Genomic DNA, 21,313 nt, shown 5'->3' with positions numbered 1-21,313 from the left:
ACCTACGCAAGAGGGTGGGGACTCTTCCTGACAGTCGTCCCAGTTGACCAATATCTGACCCACATCAGGCGAGTCAGCCAATGATTGCGAGCTAGGGATAGAGCGGGGCGGGTCATGGTTGCTATGGCCGAGCTTGTGGGGTGAGGCGAGAGGCTCTGAGAAAAACTCGGTGGTTGCTAGGGTGAGAGGTCACAGAGCGCGCTCAGGGATTGGGCAATATCGGCGGAGGTGGGTGGTGACTGGGCGGTGCCCACGAGGCCCCGGGTGAAGTGTGAGTGCGCGAGCGCGAGTTCCGGTGGGAGGGCAGCGCTGACGGCCGGCACCTTCACCATGCCCTCGGCTGAGCTGGACTACACCATCGAGATCCCGGATCAGCCCTGCCGGAGCCGGGGTATGGAAGGAGGGTTGGGTCCAGTCGTGGGGAGGTGACCTAACGAGTTTGTGGGTCTGAGGCGCAGCTATGGCTCCGCCCCCTCGCGGCCCCTCCCTCTCGCGGTCAGCCCTCTCACAGGGTCCTGGAGGTCTTAGAGTTGGTCTGAAGAGAGGGCCACGCCCCCTCCTAAGCCCCGCCCCGGCGTGCTCAACCTGTCGGATCCCCTTCCCTTCCCTTCGTCCTCTGCTCTATTGGGGGCCTTTCCCCCCTATCTTTTTAATCGGCGTTTTCAAGTCCTTGCCCTTGTTTTTCTTCTGGTAGCTGAAGGCTGGTGAGGGTAGAGGCTCTCCTGATTCCTTTGTTTGGAGCCGGGCTTCCCACTTCTAGCGTCTCTTTGGCTGTTGCGGCTTGAGGTCCCACTCACTATTTTCTCGGGGTCTTCACTGAAGCCCGGAACATAGAACCCTCTCCTCCCCGCTCTCCATAGTTGTGGTTAACAGAGCAGTCCCTGCCGTCAGATAGAAGTCAGTTCACATCCTGACTCCTCCCGGTAGTAGCTGGGTGACCTTCGGCAGGCAATCCCCTCTGAACTTCAGTTTCCTCACCTGCAAAAGTGCGGTACCGATAGTAACCTCCCTAACAGGGTTGTTGGTTGCACAACAGATGGTTTGTGTTAAGGACCCAGCATAGTGCCTGGCATGGAGTGAGTTTAATGATTAGCGTTATTTTCCTCCCTATAGTCATATCGGTAAAGAAAGGTGTGTGGGAGGCTTCCCTAAAGTTAGTAGCCTGTATGAAGAGCAGGCCTGGCCTCCCCCCACCCCCCCCGCATTGTGAGTAGTATTGGGGACCCACAGAATGGAAAGTTGGGCCCTGACTGGGAATTATGGTAGAGGAACGTTGAAGTACATGTCTGTCCAAGCCCAGCAGGTCTCTCCCCTGCATTACTCCATATTGCCTTCACGCCTCGAGTCTCACTGCCAGCAGCTCAGCCTCATATTGCTAACACAGTGATCTTCCTAATGCAAAAGTTTGATCTATCACTGCTCTGTGTAAAACCCTTCAGTGGCTCCTTATTGCCCTCAGGATAAATCAAGTCCAGATTGCTTAACATGGCATTCAAAGTCCTTCATAATTTATCAGCCCCTGCTTACCTCTTTGGTCACTATGTCCTTCCACTGTGCAATTTGAATTTTATGTTCTGGCAACCAAACTGCTTGTGATTCTCCACACATTTCTTGCTTCTCTGCCTTTGCTCCTGCTGTTTCCTCCATCTGGAATGCCCTTTCCCCTCTGCTGCCCCACACTGCCCCCCTCACTAGTTCGGCTCATCATTTAAGGCTTAGCTCAGATGTTGCCTCCTTCAGGAGAGCCTTCCTAGATCCCTCCCATAGCATCTTGTGTTCCTTGCTTGGCATCTAAGAGGGAAAGGCAGGCCCTGGGCTCCCACAGAACAGATGGCTGTAGATCGGCCATATTTCCCTAGAACTGGGCTCAGGGAAACCTGATCTGTTGGCTTAGGCACGTTTTGGCATCAGCAGGACATGAAGCCAGTTAATATTCTTATCCTTGGAGAGACTTCAGCTGCAAAGGGCTGGAGCTGCCTTCTGCATGGCCAGGAAGGCAGAAGTTCTCTCTCAGTGCAGGTGGGCAGCCTGGTGGTCTTGTTTGTGTTTCAGATCTACCTCCTACTGGTTCTGTGGCTTGGCAAGTTGTTGAACCTCTTCATGCCTCAGATATCTCCACTGTAAAGTGGGAATTATAATAGTGCCTACTCCGGGGGTTGTGAGGGTTAACAAGATAGTGACAGAGAGTGTGTGCCTGGCACGCTATTGGTGTATTTTCTCTGCTTGTGGCTTCCCTCATTGTTTGAGGAGACTGGGTCTTAGAACTGGAAGAAATCTTGGGGGGTCATTTTGTTCTGCATCCTTCTACTGGTATGAGGGCATTCTGTTGCTGCCAGACTGGTTCCTGACAGGTTGCTTCCTCCCACACATCCTGGCCTGCTGGAGGCAACTGGGATTGTTAGAAAGCACTTCCCTTTCTTGAGCCACAATAGGCCTTCCTGTAATTTCTTCTTTCAGTTCAGTATTTGCTGTGTCCTGGCCCTGGGTTTGTTGCTGGTGCCTCAGAAGCGAGTCACACACAGGCTGCCTTCAGGGAGCTGTGGTTTTGGGAAGGGGCGGGGTTTATAAGCAGCTTGTCTCACAATGATGTGGCCACTGGAGGACTAGAGGGTCATGGTGGGTACACAGCAATTGCTCTTCCTCACTCGAGAGAACAGCCTCACACCTTCCTCAAATCTCTCTTCTCCAAGACAGATACCTCCAGGGCCTTCAGCTGTCCCTCCTCTGATGTAGTTCTGATAATCTCCTCCATCTGATTGCTCCTCTGGACTGGCTTTAGTTCATCATGTCCTTTCCCTTAAAGCGCATATACCCCAGAGCTGAACTGGACCACTCCCCTGAGGGAACTGGGTCCCTCAGAAGGAGGCAGCAGTGCTGTGCTCACCTGAATCCATTTGCTTCTGATCTGCAGAGAGCTCCCTTCCAGGCTGACATTGCATCATACAGTGACAGTCTTTGGGAACCCCGGAGATTGTCCTTCTTTTGCATTTAATGTTTAGTGGTGGAGAAGTATGTAGGACAGTCATTTTGGTTTCTGGAATTGTTTTCCCCCCATATTTGAACATCAAAACCACAGAGCCCAGCACTGCTGTGATTGACAGTGAGGTGAGCAGCTGCTGCTGGCATATCAGTTGGCTGGAATGCAACTCCCCCCCCCATACCTGCTCCTATGTCATTTCCTTGGTGAAATACTTTGTCCCAGGCTACTCACTCCTAAACCTTTTCTTTAAATTTTTATTTATTGATTATAGAGGAAAAGATATGGAGAGAAAGAGAGACAGACAGACACAGACAGACATTGATTTTGTTGGTCCACTTATTTATGCGTTCATTGGTTGATTCTTGTATGTGCCCTGACCAGGGATTGAACCTGCAACTTTGGTGTTTCAGGATGGTGCTCTAACCAACTGAGCTACCTGGCGAGGGATTTCAGTTACCATTAGGAAATTTTGCTTGAATACAGTTCCATTTCTAGGAAACAATTAAGGACGTGCACCAAAAAAGAGGTGTCCATTAAAGTATTTTTATAACAGCAAAAAATTGGGAACAACATCATGTCTAATAATGGGAGATTGGTAACCATAAATTGTGAAATATTCTACAGCTGCTCTCCAGCCACTACAAAGAATGGAGCAGAAATATATAAACTGACAGGGAGAGATATTCACAATATATTGCTAAATCGAAGAAAGCAGATTACAAAACAGTATCATTCCAATTTTATTAGATATTCATTTTCTCCTTTTCTACAATGAGCATGCATTCCTCGTGAAGTAATAATAATAACTTCGATTTATTGAACTCTTTCTTTATGCCAGCTACCTTTATAGTCATTATTTTATTTAATCTTTCATATTATTATCCTCATTTCAGATAAGGAAATTAAAGCTTAGAGAACTTGCTCAAGATCTGTTTCATAGTTGCTAGAGGCAGAGCCAGAGATTTGAACCCAGATATGGTTTTATACAGTGTGTACTCTTAGGTGTTGTGCTACTCTCTTTATTTCAAAAAGTAAAACAAAAAAAAAAGTAAATTTTAAATAATTTAGTTTAAATGTAGGAACTGTGAGGATCTAGAAAATATTTCTGGGGAGTAGAGGAATTTGAGCATCCTTTTATTCTTCACATTTTAAAAAGAAAACACAGGTCCTTTGTGTCGTCACTCTGGCTTACAGATAGAAAGCACACAACGTGCCACGTGCCACAGACCCGTCTGCCTTGTCAGCCCTTTCTTGTCACTGTCGATGCCCCTGGGGCATGCACAATCTCATTTATGCTTCAGTGTTGTGACTCGAACTGTTGTACAATATGTGTATCGGTAATTCTTGTATTATTAGTGTCAGCGTTTTGTTGAGAAATTCTAGAGGACAGGGAGCTTGTGAGATTAAATTGTTTGGCGGGGTTGACAGGAATACTTCTGCCCGGCCGGGGCGTCTGGGCACCCACGTACCCATGCACCCATGCACGGCCTCTTTGACTTCTCAGTGCCTTTGACTCTGGAACACCCTCCCCCTACCTTTTAAAAAATAACATTTTAACTCTTCATTATAAAAGTGATACATGTTGTTTATAGACAACAGATAAAAATATCACAAAAAATTGCCTCTAATCCCAGAAATAATTGCTATTAATATTTGATGTATTCTTCTACGCACATGTATGTTTGTGTATATATATATATATGTATTCTGTTGTTCATACCACTTTTCAGCTTGCTTTTTCACTTAGTGTATTACTGTTACTTTTTTATTAAAATTTAAAAAAAAATTTAATTTATTTTTAGAGAGAGGGGAAGGGAGGGAGACATGGTCTCCTGCCTGTTGTTCCTCACGGGCACTTTCGGGGAAGTGGGTAAGTGCAGTGGTGTGGTGATGGTGGGTGCCGGGACAGTGCAGGGGAGGAGCCTCTAACCCCATCTGGTGAGTTGGGGTTGGGGTGAAAGTGGGGCTTTCTGGAAGTGAGCAGTGCTGCCTCAGAAGGTGGGGTGGGCAAGCATAAACAGGGAGCATCAGCATCAGCCGGCGGGTAAGGAGCATGGCTTTAGCGGGAGAGGCAGGGTGGCATGTGGTTCAGAGACGGACCCCGGCCCTGCCGCTCCGTAGCTGCATGTACTTGGGGAAAGGGACTCACCCTCTCCATGTCTTAGTTTTCTCATCTGTTCAATGGGACAATAGCTAACAGTAGTAGCTAACTCCTGGGACGGTGGCAGGACGAAATGAGGCAGCAAATGTTGAGGTTCTGGCTGACGCGACCTGTCCCCTGAGGAGGAACAGGAGGTCAGCCTGGATCTGTGGATGTGCAGAGGCAGCCATGTGTGCCGGTTTGGAGCCAAGGTCACAGAGGTTTGGTTAAGACTGGGGCCTGCGGTGCTGTTACCCAGGGCCCGGCTGGGGAAGTGGGTGTAAGCTGGTCTCTAGGCCACTTGGGTTTGGATTCCAGCTTCACTACCAAGTTGTGTAATCTTGAGCAGGTTATTTACTGTCTCTGTGGCTTAGTTTTTCATCTGTAAAATGAGAATAATAACTGTTCCTTGTTCAGAGGATTGTTGTGAAGACTGAGTGAGTTGGTATGTAAAGTGCTTGGAATAGTGCCTGAAACATAATGCTCTTTTTGCTGTTATTGTTTTTCTTGGTAATGGGAGAAAGGGGGAGGGTAGCAGCTGGAGGGAGATGTGGAATTCAGAGAGTTTTATGATGGTTTAGGAGCCAGGAGGGTCGTGGTAAGTCTTGGAGCCCAAGTGGGAGGCTGCGCCATGCCTGCCTCCAGTGCCCGAGGGTCAGTGGCCCGAGGCCAGAGATGCTAGCAGTGGGAGGGGAGAGGGTGATATGGCCAGTGGGGTGGGCTTGAAAGGAACAGGGGCTTTTACAACGGGGTGTGGCCATAAATAACAATAGCCATAACAATTACTTTTACGACTCTGCAAACGCCACCAATAACAAGAAGAATGCCAGCTCTTTCTCCTTGGATCCATCCTTCACTTCCCAGCCACGTGTTCCCTCAGTCAGCGTGTGTGCCTGAATGTGCCAGCAGCAGTGCTGGGGGGCTGACGGATGCGACATCCCCGGTGCCTGCCTTCACGGAGCCCGCTGGCTCTGGGGAGAGACGGGCATTAAACAAGTAATTGTGCAAGTCATCAATCAGCAGAGCTTGGGTCATGCCACTCCCCTGAGTCCAGAGTCTTCACTGTTCCCCACGGCTACGGAACAAAATCCAGACTCCTAAGCACGTTCAAAGGCCCTGCAGGATCGGGCCCCAGTCCCAGTCTTGGCAGCTCTCCTGACCATGGTGCTCCCTCACCCAGGCGTCTAGTCCCCCAGGACTACTTGCTGAGCCCCAGACTGACCATCGCGTCTCCAGAGCCCCCAGCCCTGCTCATGCCCCCTCTGTACCTGGCATGCCCCTGCTGGTCCTCCAAGGCCTACGCAGCAAACTCGTCTTCCTTTGCGGGGGCCTTTCCTAGTCACTGTCACTCTTTCGGCCGTGCTCCCAGAGTGCCTTGTACTTTTCTGGATTGCAGTACTTTGTGTACAGAATCAGGAGGGCAGCGTGACTCCAGTGGGAGGAGGTCAGACGAAGGCCCCCGTGTTCTGAGTGGGCACGGAAAGTAGGGCTCTGGGAGGAGAATGTGTCGGGGAGTGGGAGGTGCCCACGGGTACAGAGCACCTGTGGCTTAGGGGGCAGCCTTGAGAGCCTAGCAGGAGTGGAGGGGCCAGTTCCGTCCCTTTAGGAATTGGACGGAAGGCTCGGGCTCTGGGAGTAGGCGGTGTATTCAGGGTGCTCATTCGCTGAGAGATTTTTCATGGAGATGAGTATATGGGGAGGTCATTCCTGCCTGAGCTGGCGAAGCCTAGGGTGCCAGTGAAATCTGCAGTGGAGCAAAATGGAGTTAGAAATCCCAGCCGTGGGAGAAGGGGCAGGTCCGAGGCCCAGCAGAAGCTGTGTGAACCTTTGCCTGCTGGGAATGTGCTATCACTGCTGGTCGGGGTATCTTTAACCTCCCACGGCCACCAGGGGATGTGACTTCCCTTGGCTGCCTTCTCTGCATTTGAAATAAATTCCAAAGCCCTGTGCTAGTGTCTTGGTGGTGGCCCGTGGAGGAGACCAGTGTAGGCCAGGGGCGGGGAGCCTGTGCTCACCCAGCCTCACACATGTAAGGGCGCCTCCCTGGGGCAAGGCCAGGACCCCAGCTGCTGAATCTCCGAGGTTCAAAGGCAGACCCAAACTGTAGCTGTCCATTTTCACCTGTGACGCTGCCGCAACCTAAACCTCCTGGGTAGTCACCCCCGGCAAGGTTGGGCTCGGCCCCAGGAGGCCCAGGTGTGGCCTCTACCAGAAAGGCCAGTGCAGGCGAAGAGCTGCTCTGGCAGAGGACAGGGGGCCATTAGACCGAGATAGGGAGAGAGAATATCTGGAGTGGCCTGAGATAGAGCTGTGGGCGCTAACATCTCCCTCATCAGAGGCTGAGGCCAGCACCAGGGGAGCCCGGGAGGGCTGGCGGGCGTGAGCAGGGGACCGAGGTGCTGGCGGCTCTTGCTGCAGGCTACGTTGCACCAGGCCTGGGATCCATCCCCGCAGTTGCAGGCAGTTAATCTCCGAAGGCCAGACTCGCTGCTGCTGGAGATCAGGAACATTGAACTTTTCAATCACATTAATTTCCACAGGAAATTGTTGTCTTCCTTTTGTCCAAAGGTTAGTGATTTATATTTACCATCCTCTTAACTAGCCTTGAAATTTACTGTTGCCAGGTCACCACCGGCTTCCATAAATCTCAGGATGGCAGCTGAGCATAGCCAAGTGGCTTGATCCTCGGAAGGGCTCACCCCAGCCCTTTTCGGGAGGGCAGATAACTAGCAACAGATAGTCCCTGCACAGAAGTCCCCCTGGCGGGCATGGGACACAGTTGGCAGGAGAACGAGATGGGGTCTGACCAACAAGGTTGCAGGGAGGCCTCTTCGGTAGCAGACGCGGCAGACAGCTGGCTCGTGCCTTGGGACATCACCGGAGGAGACGTGCTTCCAGCTGAGGACAGGGCTGGTGGCACAGAGGTGTCAAGTAGCTTAGTTAGGATGGGGAGTAGGGGCCTGTCTGACCTTAGGCAAGTGACTTAACCACACTGTGCCTCGGTTTCCTCAACTGTAATAATTCTCCTCATCGTGTTGATTTGAGGGTTAGACCTCAAACAATATTAGCTAATATTATCCTTTATTAGGGCAGGCGGGTAGTTTGGTGTGGACCTCAGAGTCGGTTTGCTGCACCTCTCTGCCTGCACTGTCCCACTCACTTCCCTTTTAAGAACCCTCTTCTTCCATCTGTTTGTGGAATTAGAATGAATAGGGGCTGGTAAACTTTTTTGTAAAGGGCCAGTAAGTACTCTGTGGTCTCTGTTGCAACTACTCAGCTCTGCTGTTTTAGCATGAAAACAGCCATACACAAGAAGTAATTGAATGTGGCTGTGTTCCAATAAAACTTTATTTGTGGATGCTCAGATTTAAATTTATTATAATTTTCATGTGTCACAAAATACCATTCTTTTTTTCTTTTTAAAAATCACTTAGAAAGATAAAAACCAAGATTTCTGGTCAAGATGGCAGATAGGTAAACATGGCTCGCCTCCTTGCATAACCACATCAAATTTACAACTAAATTATAGAACAGCCATCACTCAGGACTGTCAGAAATTGAGTTGAATGAAAGCCTGACAACTATGGAATTAAAGAAACCACATTTGTCCAGACTGGTAGGAGGTGAGGACACGGAATGTCCTGGTTCCACATCCATGTGTGCTGGATAACAACTTGGGAAGGCCCAGGCTGGACTGAGTGCTGGCCTGCGAACTGAAAGGTCAGTGGTTCGATTCCCAGTCAGGACACATGCCTGGGTTATGGGCCAGGTCTCTAGTTGCGGGTGTGGGAAAGGCAACCGATTGATGTTTCTCTGCATGTTGATGGTTCTCCCTCCCTTTCCTTCTCTCTAAAAATAAATAAATAAAATCTTTTTATAAGTATTATATATACGAGAAAAACATGGAAGGGATACCTAGGAATGAGGAGTCCAAGCCCCACACCAGGCCCTTCAGCCCAGGGTTCCAGTGGCAGAAAGATAAGTCCCCACAACTTCTGGCTGCAAAAGACCATCAGGGATTGAGTCAATGGAAGAAACTTCTGGAGTCCCAAGTAGGTCCTCTTTTTTTAAAAAAGATTTTATTTATTTATTTTTAGACAGAGCAGAAGGGAGGGAGAAAGAGGAGGAATGAAACATCAGTGTGTGGTTGCCTCTCATGCACCCCCTACTGGGGACATAGCCTGCACCCAGGCATGTGCCTTGACTGGGAATTGAACCAGCAACGCTTTGGTTCGCAGGCCCACACTCAATTCACTGAGCTACACTGGCCAGGGCCAGGCAGTTCCTCTTAAAGAACCCACACATAGACTTAGACTCACTCCTTCTGAGCTCCATTACCAGGGTAGCAGCTTGAAAGGTAGTAGTGGCAAGCAGGGAGGAACTGAGGTGTCTGGTATCAAGGCAAGAGCTGGGGGACAGCTTTCTTCCAGACAGAAAGGTGGTCAGAGGCCATTGTCCCCTTTCTGAACCTTTCTCCCACAGACCAGGGGGGTGCCATATCTGAAACTCCAACCTAACACTGTTTGCCCCTCCCTGGAGATCACCTGAGGCTCCTTCCCACCCAATTTACAGTTATTAACAGTGGCTTTTCCATATGAATGGCTGGTCTTGGCTTATGCTTCACAACTTCCTAAATTCTCTCAAACAAGCAGGCCTCAGTGAGCTCCTAGCCCTCATACCTCTTCTAAGTGGCCCCAGGCACCTCACTAGAAGCAGCCAGCCTAGATTTACAGCTTGGCTTCACCTGGGACTCTCCAAGTCCATCACAAGTAGCAGCCATCTCAAATAGCTTTATGACTCAGGCAAGGTGGCCTCGGTTGTTTACAGGTTGGTGCTGACCTTGGCCTGTACCACCTGGGAAATCCCAGAGCCTGTGCACCCAGTGGACAGCTACAGACCACATCAGAGCACCACCACCCTGCCCCTTCACAACTGATCCTCCATGGAGGGCAGAAGTTGGTGGTAAGTAGTCACAGCCAGTCCTTGCAGCTGACTGGCCTGGGTAAATCCCTCCCATTGACCTGCCAACAGCAACCAAGGCTCAACTACAAGAGGAGGGTGTATTCAGCTCACAGCGAAGGGCACACCCTGAGTACCCAGTCTGGGTAACAAGGTAGGCTGTGTCATTGGACCCTACAGGACACCTGCTACATTAGGCCACACTACTAAGGCAGGGAGTCATAGAAGTTCCACCTAATACATAGAAACAAACACAGGGAGGCTGCCAGAATGAGGAGACAAAGAAACATGGCCCAAATTAAGGAACAGATCAAAACTCTAGAAAAAGAACTAAACAAAGTGGAGATAAGCAACCTATCGTATGCAGAGTTCAAAACACTGGTTATAAGGATGCTCAAGGAACTTAGTGAGGACCTCAGCAGCATAAAAAAGATCCAGACAGAAACAAAGAATACACTGATTGGAATAAAGAACAATTTACAGGGAAACAACAGTAGAGTGGATGAAGCCGAGAGTCAAATCAATGATTTGGAACATAAGGAAGCAAAAACAACCAACCAAGACAGTAAGAAGAAAAAAGAATAAAAAACAAAAACAAAAACAAGGATAGTGTAAGCAGCCTCTGGGAGAACTTTAAGTGTTCCAACATTCAGATTGTGGGGGTGTCAGAAGGAGAAGAAAAAGAGCAAGAGATTAGAAATCTATTTGAAAAAATAAGGGAAGAAAACTTCTCTAATCTGGTGAAGGAAATAGACATACAAGTCCAGGAAGCACAGAGAGTCTCAAATAAGATGGATGCAAAGAAGCCCATTCTGAGAGGAATCATAAATAAGATGCCAAAGGTTAACGATAAAGAGAATTTTAAAAGCAGCAAGAGAAAAGCAGTTGGTTAACTACTGGGGAGTTCCAATAAGACTGCTAGCTGATTTCTCAGAAGAAACTTTGCAGACCAGAAGGGATTGGCAAGAAATATTCAAAGTCATGAAAAGCAGGGATCTACAGCCAAGTTGCAAAGCTACTATTTGGAATGGAAGGGCAGATAAAAAGCTTTGCAGACAAGAAAAAACTAAAGGAGTTTATCATCACGAAGCCATTATTATATGAAATGTTAAAGGGACTTATTTAAGAAAAAAGATCAAAACTATGAACAATAAAATGACAAAAATACATACCTATCAACAATTGAATTTCAAAAACAAGCTAAGCAAACAAGAGGAACAGAGAAGACTCATGGATATGGAGAGTGTTTTGATGGTTGCCAGACGGAGAGGGAGTGGGGGAATGGGAGAGAGGTGAGGGGATTAAGAAGTACAAATAGGCCGTTACAGAATAGCCATGGGGATGTAAAGTACAGGACAGGAAAGGGAGTAGCCAAAGAACTATGAACCGCAGACGTGAACAGTGGTGTGGGGATTGCCTGAGGGAGTTGGGGGTGCTGGGCGGAGAGGGGTAAAGGGGGAAAAATGGAGACAACTGTTAATAGCATAATTAATAAAATATAGTTAAAAATAAAAATGTAAAATCCATTTTCATTTTTAGCCCACAGCTCATACAAAAACTGACCATGGCTGGCTTTGGCCCATGGCTTGTAATTTGCCGGCCCCTGGATTAGAATGTAAAATTGCATGGAGAAAGTATTCACTTTTCTCACCTGGCCTGTGTCTTTGAGTTTTTCCAATGTGGGGTTTTCCAATGACCCTGAGAGGCCAAAAAGCCACTTGGAGCGGGGACAGAGGAAGGAGCCCCATGGGAACCTGTGGCGCAGGGGCTGGCCAGTTGCCTGGGCCCGGTGCCGTTGGTTCCCTGCCTGTAGCCAGACTGGTGCTGACTCTGGATTGGCCAGCCACCCCCACCTTGTGCCCCAGCTCTAGTGCTGACAGTCTCACCTGTCTATTTCAGAGAACAGCCCGAGCAAAGGTGGGAAGGAGGCTGGGACTCGACAGCCATTGGTGATTCTCTTGGGCTGGGGTGGCTGCTCGGACAAGAACCTTGCCAAGTATAGTGCCATCTACCACAAAAGGGTGAGTACTGCAAGCTGCTGACACCCTGCACGCTGGGGCCCTGCCACCTGTGTCTGCTCTAAGGGGGATTGGGGGCGGTTCTGAGCCTTGGCTGCCCTCCTCTCTAGGCTGCAGTGAAGGCTGGTCTGGGAATGGCACCAAGACGGCCTGTGATGAAGATGCTGGCATCATGGGGACTTTGGCAGGATTATCCCCACTTTGCTGTCACCTCCGAGGCCTGGGCTGTCCCCTTCAGCCCCCTGACCTGCTTCCCCTTCCTTCCTCCCCAAATCCTGCAGTGGGCAGCCCAGCTCGGATGTGCTTCCAGCTGTGGAGTTGGCCCAGACCTCAAGTTTCTGTTGGCTGGATACGGCCTGTATGGGCAGCAGGAACCTGGGCCAGCTGTGCTGGGCATGGCCTGTCCTCCCAGGACTTTCTCCATTTCTGACTAGATGAGGTTCTGTCTTGGGGTTGACCATGGCGCCTTCACTTTCCCAGAGGAGAAGGACCTCTTGGAGAAGAGATTCAGGCTTGAGGTTTCCTTGCTGCATCTTTGGCTGCACCACGAGTTGGATGTGGAGGTTGTGGTAATTAGTGAGAACCCTTAGGAGGCCCTGGACAGATGGATGTGAAAAAACATATATTTAATAAGTATACATATTTAATTTTTATTTATTGATTTTAGAGAGAGAGAGGAAGAGGGAGTGGAAAGGGGAGAGGAGAGAGAGAGAAACAAACATCAATTAGTTCCACTTATTTATGCGTTCATTGGTTGCTTCTCGTATGTGCCCTGACCGGGGATTGAACTTGCAACCTTGGCATATTAGGATGATGCTCTGACCAACTGAGCCACCCTGCCAGGGTGGGCCTGGTTATATTTTGAAAGCCCCTTTCATATCTTTGGCCTCTGGCCCAACCCTGCTCTGTCCTCCTCAGCCCAGACCTCCCAAAGCAGAGAGACACCAGTGCAGACTGCCCCAGCTGCCAACTGGGAGCCCTGGACTGAGGAGGAGTAGCCATTTCCTGGGAGAAAGGCCAGCTGGTGCCCCCGCACCCCCCCACCCCCCTGCCCCCAGCATCCCTCTGCTGGCCCATGCCTGCACTGTCCTAGGTGTGTGTGGGCCCTGGAATGGAGAATGGCTGGGAGAAAGGGTAGTTCTGAGCTTAGGCTCCTCACACCCAACGAGGCTGGTCCTCCAGCATTGCCTTTTATAGACTGCCTCACTATGCAAGCAGTTCAGCTACTTCTGAATTCCACTCGGTGGGCGAGGCTTTTTTGTCTGGCTTCGCCATTAGACAAAGACCCACGAGGACAAGTGGAACAGGTGGACAATAGGAACAGGTGAGTGTGGCTAGAACAGAGGAGGAAATAAAGAGCACCTGCTGAGACATTAGGCCGAGGAGGGTCCTTAGGAGACTTAAGCGGGGGTGGGAAGTTAGGTTTGTGTTTCCGAAGTCCCCTCATTGCAGAGCAGGGGAAGGATGGGAGGGGCCAGGACTGGAGGCCGGCAGATGCCGCGGTTCTGGCTGCGGCAGTTCCTGGGCAGTGGGGGGTGGTTTTTGAGACAAGGAATGCTGGAGGAGAAGCCGTAGGTCCTTGGGTGGATGAGCTCCCCCCAGGGAGTGTGTAGAGGGCAAGGAGAAGAGGGCCTAAGACAGCTCTAAGGAGCCCAGATTTAAAGGAGCGGAGGATGAAGAGGGTCCTGTGAGGACAGGAGAAGTGGCCAAAGAGGGACAGGAAAACCCAGGGAAGTGTGGCGGAAGGCTGCAGAGAGTCTTTGGGAAACTGGCTACTGTAGAGGGCGAGAGGGACGTTGCTGAGGCAGAGGCACGGGAGAGAGGGAATTGCACAGCCCCGGGGAAGGCGCAGGGCTCCAGGCGGCAGGGCCAGCGGAGGGTCGTCTGGGGAAGGAAGGGGGTGCCTTCACCCTGTGGTGGGGAGGGCAGGATGGGTGTGGAGAAAAGTTCTTCTTGACCCCAAACTCCTAATACTTTATTATGTAAAAAAAATAAAAACACCACATTCCACCACCTAGCGATTGCCTCTATTTACATGTTAGTGTACATCCTTTCAGCTTTTTTCTGTGTATCTTTTCTTTACCTAAACGAGATCAGTACTGAACGTACTGTCGTATGTCCCGCTCTTTTTCAGCTCTTGTCTCCACCCTCGCGTGTCGATACATTTTCATCTCATCTAGCTTCCAGTCCTTACTGAGACACTCTGATGGTGCCCAGAGCGTCCTTCACAACTGATTTGCCCAAACAGCATCTAATCCAGGATCAGCCATTGCATCTAGTTCCTCGACCTTCTTTTAAATCTAGAACAGTCCCCCTTTTTCACGATGACAACTTACCGAAGAGCCCAGGCACCAGAGAGTCTGTCTAGGAGCCTGCGATCCCGAATGCGGTGGGAAGGGCAATGTGGTGGGCACTGAACGGCGTCGTGGGATTCGGCCGTTGGGAGGATGTGACGGCCTTCACAGAGCAGGGCAGCCGTTCACTGGAGCCGGTGGGAGGGGTGAGGAGGGGGGACAGGTTTAGAGGGGAACATGGTGTAAACCAGGAGCTTTTTTTTTAAATGCAATTGGTCTGTTTAGGAATCTAGAGAGGAAGAGACTGAAAATACAGAAGAGGTTGGTGAGGAGCGACACAGCAGGGTTCTGCATCCCTGCAGAGATGGAGCGATGGTTGGCTTCCGGGGGGAGAGAAGAGGCTAGGATTGGACATGCAGCGAGAGTTCAGTGCAGAGACAGACCGGACAGTGCGCTGGAGTTCAGGAGGGGCTTCCGGACCCTTGAGTTGCAGACTGTTTCTGAAACCATAGGTGGGACAACCATGCCAAACAGGCCCCGCAGAGACATTAGTGCTCGGCACAGGGACTTCTAAAAGCACCTGACTGGGGAGGTGGCAGCAGAGATGGCGGGCACCTTGGAAACCAACAAGTGAGGCCCAAACCTCTGGGCGCAGGGAAGCTCAGTGTGTGGGGGCCCTTCACAGGGAGTATTGGGGGTTCACAGGGTGAGCTCTGTGTACACCCAGGTGGCAGATGGAGTTAGAGGGACACTGTGTGTGCCCTCAAAGATGGTGCATCCACAGGAATTGCTGAGCTTAGGTCTGAACCATCAGGTAGCTCTGCATGCGAATGCCCCTGGGGAGAAGGTGTATGTGTGCACATGCGCAGACATGCACTCAACTCAAGACAGTGCAACGTGAAAGTGTGTACTCACCAGTGGTATGTGTGCATGTGGGTGTGTGCTGGCAGCTCTGTTTTTTGTGCGGTCACAGGCGGTGGGTGCAGTGGGTGCACCCCAGTGAGTGGCAGGTGCCTTGGGTGTCTGCATCCGTGGGCTGTGAGGTGGACGGGCTCTGTTTAGTCTGGGAGTGGTGTGTGTGGTTGTGCGTGGGAGTGTGTTTGCATTGGTGGGCTGTGCGTGGGTTGGGGCTGGGTGGGAAGACATTTCCCATCCTCCTGGGGAGTGAGAGTAGAACACTGTCTGAAATTTCCAGAGCCAAGGGGCCAGGCGACATCAGTGTCTCCCTCTGCAGTCTTGGGAGGAGTGCTTAGGTGTGCCGGGGCCTCGGTAAGAGCAGCGGGCAGCTGTCAGATTGGAGCGATGCAGTGAGGGGTTGCCTCAGCTGACCAGCCTTGTTTGGCTATGGGCCATTCAAGTAGTGGCCTTTGTTATTCCTCCTGCCATCACTAATTACTGCCACTATTAGTCAAGAGTTTACTTTGTGCCAGGTGCTGAGTAGTGGACACTTAAGTACATTTTTTTCACTTTGTTTTCACCATAACTCTATGAGATGGATGGAGACACAGACTCAGAAAGATGAAGTAAGTTGCTCTTTGTCCATACCGTTAATAAGTGGTGTCGGGAATGGAACCCAGCCCTGGGAACCCAGCACTGTCTGACTCTAGAGCCTACCCAATTCTGAGTCCCCTAACAAAGGGCCCTTAGTCTCCCGAACAGGCGAATTAGACGTGGCTTTGGCCTCCTTTTCTAACCGGCCTAGAAGGGGATCTGTCTGGAGACTTTGAGGAGTACTTGACTTAGGTATTGAGGGGTACAGAAACCTAGAGAGAATTTGACTCAGATTTTAGAATTTGAGGAACAACAGTGTTTACTACTTATGGAATTTCATGGCAAGTGGGAGGAGTGATCCCAGGCCTTGGAACCAGATTTGGGTGCCAGGCGCCTGATGCCAGAAAGCATGGACTGGTCTCAGGGCCTGAGAGAAGGTAGCAGTGGCCAGAGATATATGATGTGGGTCTGGCTCACGAGTGGCCTCTGGTGGTCAAGGCTGGGGTCTGCAGGGTCTTATGGGGGTAACTCTTTGTGCCTGGGAGGCAGGGACAGTGCGGAGAGGAGTCACTGCAGCAGGGTGTAGCCAAGCATCGAGGCCTTAAAAGTGCCAGAGTTGAGCTGATGAGGATGTAAGGTTACAGGTGTGAGGGAGACCGGAAGTGGACCAGAGTGAGGAGACTGCCTTCTGGTCAGCCCAGACATCTCCAAAGCATGCTCTGGGTGCCAGGCCTCACATGCCATCCCGGGCTGAGGGGGCTTGGCCAGCGATTATTCTACAGCCTTCCGCTCTGGAAGGCACGGTGTCTGTGAGTGGTAAGCTGGTGCCCAGGCTGCAGCAGGCCTGGAGTACTGGTAAGGCTTCTGGGCCTGAGGAAGTTGGAGCTGCTGGACCGCTCTGACCTTAGCTTGTCCCTACCCCCATCCCTGAGGATCAGTCAGGTCTCTCTCCTCTCCTCAGGGCTGTATCGTGATCCGATACACAGCTCCGTGGCACATGGTCTTCTTCTCCGAGTCCCTGGGCATCCCTTCACTTCGTGTTTTGGCCCAGAAGCTACTTGATCTCCTCTTTGATTATGAGGTTGAGAAGGAACCCCTGCTCTTCCATGTCTTCAGCAACGCTGGTGCCATGCTGTACCGATACGTGTTGGAGCTCCTGCAGACCCATCGACGCTTCTGCCACCTGCGTGTGGTGGGCACCATCTTTGACAGCGGTCCTGGTGATAGCAACCTGGTGGGGGCTCTGCAGGCCCTGTCAGCCATCCTGGAGCACCGGCCTGCCGCGCTGCGCCTGCTGCTGCTGGTGGCCTTCACCCTGGTGGCAGTCCTGTTCCACATGCTGCTCGCTCCGCTCACCACCCTCTTCCACACCCACTTCTATGACAGGCTACTTAACGCAGCCTCTCGCTGGCCCGAGCTCTACCTCTACTCGAGTGCCGATGAGGTGATCCGGGCCAGGGATGTGGAACGTGTGGTGGAGGCTCGCTTGGCGCACCAGGTCCAGGTGCGCTCGGTGAACTTTGTGTCATCTGCCCATGTCAGCCATCTCCGTGACTACCCCACCTACTACACGAGCCTCTGCGTTGACTTCATGCGAAGCTGTGTCCACTGCTGAGATCCTTGTCCCACCCACCTCACGTCTGTTCCAGAAATAAATGCCTGACGCCTCCCTATAGCCTGTATCCATGGGTGGGGTCCTCTTCTGGTTAGATTCCCTTTGGGGCTTTGAGGTCGCCCAAGCAGAGAATTCCCTTGGGCCCCTGTCCTGGGGGACTGTGGTGGTTGCTTATCCCAGGATCCTAGGGGGTGGAAGTCCGTGGGCATGTCTCTGGGGGAGCCTGGCGGTGGTTGTGTTTGGTCCAGTGTAGCTGCCAGGCTGCTAATTCCTGTGGCATTCAGGCCGATGGGTTTGACCAAGTGCAGGTGGGGGGCTGATAATGAGGCCCAGGGTTCATTTCTGATTCCTCGAATGGAAAGTGAGCTTTGTGAGGAGGTGCCAGAGGGCAGGATCAGGCTGGGGCAGGTGCTGTGATCTCTGCTCCAAGTTCCTGGAAGGGCAAAGCCCGGAGGCATGAAGTGCCATCCCTGTGGATGCCTCTCAGCGTTTCATGCAGAGACTTCTCCAACCTCACTGCCGGGGAGTCTGAGGCAGAAGTCGGATGGGGAGCTGAGGGTGCAGAGGTGGTGGGCCTGCCCAGGTCCACACTTTGCCAGGAAGCCACTGGATCCAGGGAGGTTGCAAAGTGTGTGTGTGATGGGCAGATGGAGTGGGAGCAGAAGGAAGACAGCAGTGCCATGTGGGAGCTGGGGCAGGTGAAGCCAGGAGCCTGGAAGACCAGCACCAGGGCTGGGGCCATTTGGCTGAAACATCAAACTCCCTCATCTCCGTGACGGGGTCCCACTTGGATCCTTTCTGGGCTGGAGTGGTGGCTCTAGCCTTAGAATTCTGTGTCTTCTGTCATTCCACAAGTGCCTGCTCCACAATGTTGGCACAAAATAGGCATTCAGGAACTCTGTTGATTGAATGAGCGTACTGTGGTGATCGAGGGACTGGGGGGCGGTGATGAGCTTTGAGAGTTTGACAGGCAGTGGAGGAGATGGCTGGAAAATCTGAGGGAGGGAGCTGAGTCCTGGTATTCTCAGGGCTTGTGGACCCTCTGGGAGCTCTATTTGCGTGGAGTCTGTCCACCTGGCCCTCTGGGGGGCTTGGCAGCTGAGTCCTAGGCTGTGTGGCTGCATTCCTAGCTATGGCCAACAGGTGGCAGTGCTGCCTGTGCCATGAGTCGGAGATGGCGAATCCCACAGCACCCGAGCTTCAGGCCCTCACTCTTGGAGAGCATATGGCCCCAGGGTGGGAGTAACCAGCCACGAAAGACCTACTAAGTTCAAGGCAGGGAGAAGGGAGAGTGGAGACCTGAACTGAGCCTGCCTGATGGGAACTGGTCATTACCTGCTTGTCTTCCAAACCCTTAGCATCACTGTGGCTGTTCCACCTGGACAGGCCACATCCTTTCCTGTAGAATCGCTGGTCTCAGGATTCTTGTGTTCAGGCTGTTTGGAGCCATCAAACTGGGCATGGAGCTGTGATGGGCCTCCGCTGGGCTTCAACTGGGGTGATTTGTCACTGGGTGCAGGAGGTGGGTGCTGCCGACTGGACCTGATTCTGTCACGTGCACTGTGGGCATCCCAGAGATCGGTGTGTGTGAGGCAGTGGATTTGGGAAGCTAGAGGGTGGACCTGGCATGTGAGGATTTGTAAGAAAAAGGAGCCTGGAGTTACGGAAATACTCTGGGGTCTTGAATTTGAGAGTATTTCCTAAAAACAAGCTTTCTGTGGTGGGTGAGTACGCACCTGTGGCTTTGAGCACTGCCTGACCAAGCCCTTGGATGCTCATCGCTCGGGCAGTGGGCAGCCGTGGGGACGGCGACCTGACAAAGAAAGCATCATCTCCAGTGCCAGCTGCCCAGCCATGGTTGCCTGACTTGAGGGTCTGCCTTGGATTATAGAGGTTTCTACTGTTTCCACTTGGGGTTCCAGGCAGTAGCAATACTCGGCTACTGGTCACTGGGTTGGAGAACAGAAGCAAGCCACAAGGGTGCTGAGATGGAGGTTCTGCCTTTGGTCCCTGGCTTGTTTCAGGGGACTAGAAAGTGTTGGAGGCTTGGGGCTTGCGTTTTCACCTGCCCTAGACTGGGGGCTAGAGCTTGCATCCCCTCTGCACCCCCAAGCTCTGACCTCTTCTGTGATTAATGAGCTGACGATTCCACATCAATAAAGAATTAACCTGGAGCCCCCACCCATCAATAGTCAGGAGTCTAGGTCCTCAGCCCCACCCCCCACCCCAATGTAGTACTCCAGGGTCCCTGAACAGACCAACCCCACTGTTTCCACACCCATAGCCACGTCCTTTCCCCTACACTGCTGCCAGGAATTAACCCCTTAACTGCCCCTGTTCACGCCCCCTCAGCACCCTCACCTCTACACACAAACACACAGGCAGCAGCTGTTTATATTGGTTTAATCCATGTCAAATGTAGTTTACAAAGGGAAAGGACAAGTACCTTTGTATAGAATATACAGACACAGCATCACACCATGGGGCCCAGGGGCGGGGCAGGGAGGCAGCACTTCTCCCTGGGAACAGCAGCTCTAATCCCAGGAGTGGTTCTTAGCACGAGGCTGGGCAGGTGGGAGCACCCTCATCCACCCCCAATCTCAGCCCCTGCTGTAGCTCGGTTCCCATTTCTGTACCTCCCCTGTTCCCAACTCCTTACAAAGAGCCCCAGGAGCTAACACTAAGGAGAGGGTCACGTCCCTTGGGGCATGTGCCCCATGTCTGGGAGAAGAAATATACACCACTGAACACCGAGCACATGGGAGAGGGAAGGGACACTGTGGGAGAGGGAGAGGCAGGCACCCCAAGAGGTGGATGGGCCGAGCCCCCAGCCAGCCCTGAAGGAGGCACCGCTTCCAGGTGTTCTTAAAAAAAGAAGAAAATCATACAACCGAAGGAGAGGGGAGGTATGGGTAAGGAGTTACCCCATTTATACACAACATTGTAAACATACACGGTCTATATTACATGTGCTTCAGTCTGGTGTTTGCATGTCTGTCTGTCTGTCAGTCCGTCTGTGGGCAGGATATCAGGAGCCTTGCCCTGCTACACCTACCTGCCCCACCCTGGGAACAGAACCTGGAATAGGTATGGTCCCCAATTTTGGTGGGAGCCAGCAGGCAGGGCGCGGGCCTCAGCCTCCACTCTGGCTCCAGAGGCCTGTATGTGTGTGTGCACGTGTGCGCGGGTATGTACATGGGGAACCTGTGTGCAAGTATGTACAAGGGACAGGGTCACATCACAGAGGCAGGCGGGGCTGCTTGAGACAAGGCCTGCCTGGGGTGGCTAGCTCACAAGTAGATTCTCCGCAGGTCTCCGGGCGCTGTGATAGTGTTGCACTGAGGGCAGAGCTTCTTGGCACCCTGCAGGGAGAACAGGCAGGGCTTTGGTCACACACCTGAGCCGCATGTTTGCCCATGTGAGCACCCAGGCCTTGGACCAGTTGTGTGCTGGGACCTTGGTCCTGTTGGCTGAGGCTGGGGATGCACGGCGGCCTCTGCGAGCAGGCAGGCAGGCCCGCTCCTGTGTTGGGGGGATGCCAGGATCAAACCGCCTGGCCAGCCCCGCAGCAGGAGCCCCAGTAATGAGAACAAGGCTGGGTCCAGCTGTGGCTGCTGCGGCCCTAACAAGATTACATGCGGCCTTTGATCAGGACACAGAGCCCACGTCCGGGCCTTTTATTGCTGTCTCCGGGCGACATTTTAATGGCTGCTCCCGCACGCGAAGAACAGGGGCAGGAGCAGAGGGAGCATAATAATGGGAGGGGGAGGGGCTGAGGCCCTGGTCCTGCTTACCCACACCCAGCCTCCCCGACCC

General features: G+C 51.9%; 3 protein-coding genes across 7 annotated transcripts in view; 1 reads left to right on the top strand and 2 right to left on the bottom strand.

Annotated features, from left to right (window-relative positions):
* The window catches only part of ARMH1 (armadillo like helical domain containing 1), a 42,588-nt gene extending 42,349 nt beyond the window's left edge, over positions 1–239 (bottom strand). The window contains exon 1 of the transcript XR_003684614.2: positions 3–239. The gene's annotated coding sequence lies outside the window, so the exon portion shown is untranslated. The remainder of the gene's footprint in view (positions 1–2) is intronic.
* TMEM53 (transmembrane protein 53) lies at positions 214–20,371 on the top strand. 3 transcript variants are annotated; one of them, XM_028512991.2, is made up of 3 exons: positions 214–391; positions 11,979–12,100; positions 16,844–20,371. In XM_028512991.2, exons 1-3 carry the CDS (start codon positions 331–333, stop codon positions 17,495–17,497), a joined length of 837 nt encoding a protein of 278 aa, XP_028368792.1. In that variant the 5' UTR covers positions 214–330; the 3' UTR covers positions 17,498–20,371. The 3 variants fall into 3 exon arrangements, with proteins under 3 accessions (XP_028368792.1, XP_035881832.1, XP_035881831.1); XM_036025938.1 differs by lacking the exon at positions 214–391 and adding an exon at positions 11,674–11,694; XM_036025939.1 differs by lacking the exon at positions 11,979–12,100 and having other exon boundaries at positions 323–391.
* The window catches only part of RNF220 (ring finger protein 220), a 225,790-nt gene continuing 224,360 nt past the window's right edge, over positions 19,884–21,313 (bottom strand). For all 3 annotated transcript variants that reach the window (XM_028511203.1, XM_028511204.2, XM_036025936.1), the window contains one exon: positions 19,884–20,859. In XM_028511203.1, coding sequence (XP_028367004.1) covers positions 20,788–20,859 — 72 coding nt within the window. In that variant the 3' untranslated portion in view covers positions 19,884–20,787. The remainder of the gene's footprint in view (positions 20,860–21,313) is intronic.

Source organism: Phyllostomus discolor, chromosome 5 (genome assembly GCF_004126475.2).
Source record: "Phyllostomus discolor isolate MPI-MPIP mPhyDis1 chromosome 5, mPhyDis1.pri.v3, whole genome shotgun sequence".
Lineage (NCBI taxonomy): Eukaryota > Metazoa > Chordata > Mammalia > Chiroptera > Phyllostomidae > Phyllostomus > Phyllostomus discolor.
This window is presented reverse-complemented; position numbering and strand designations above follow the sequence as displayed.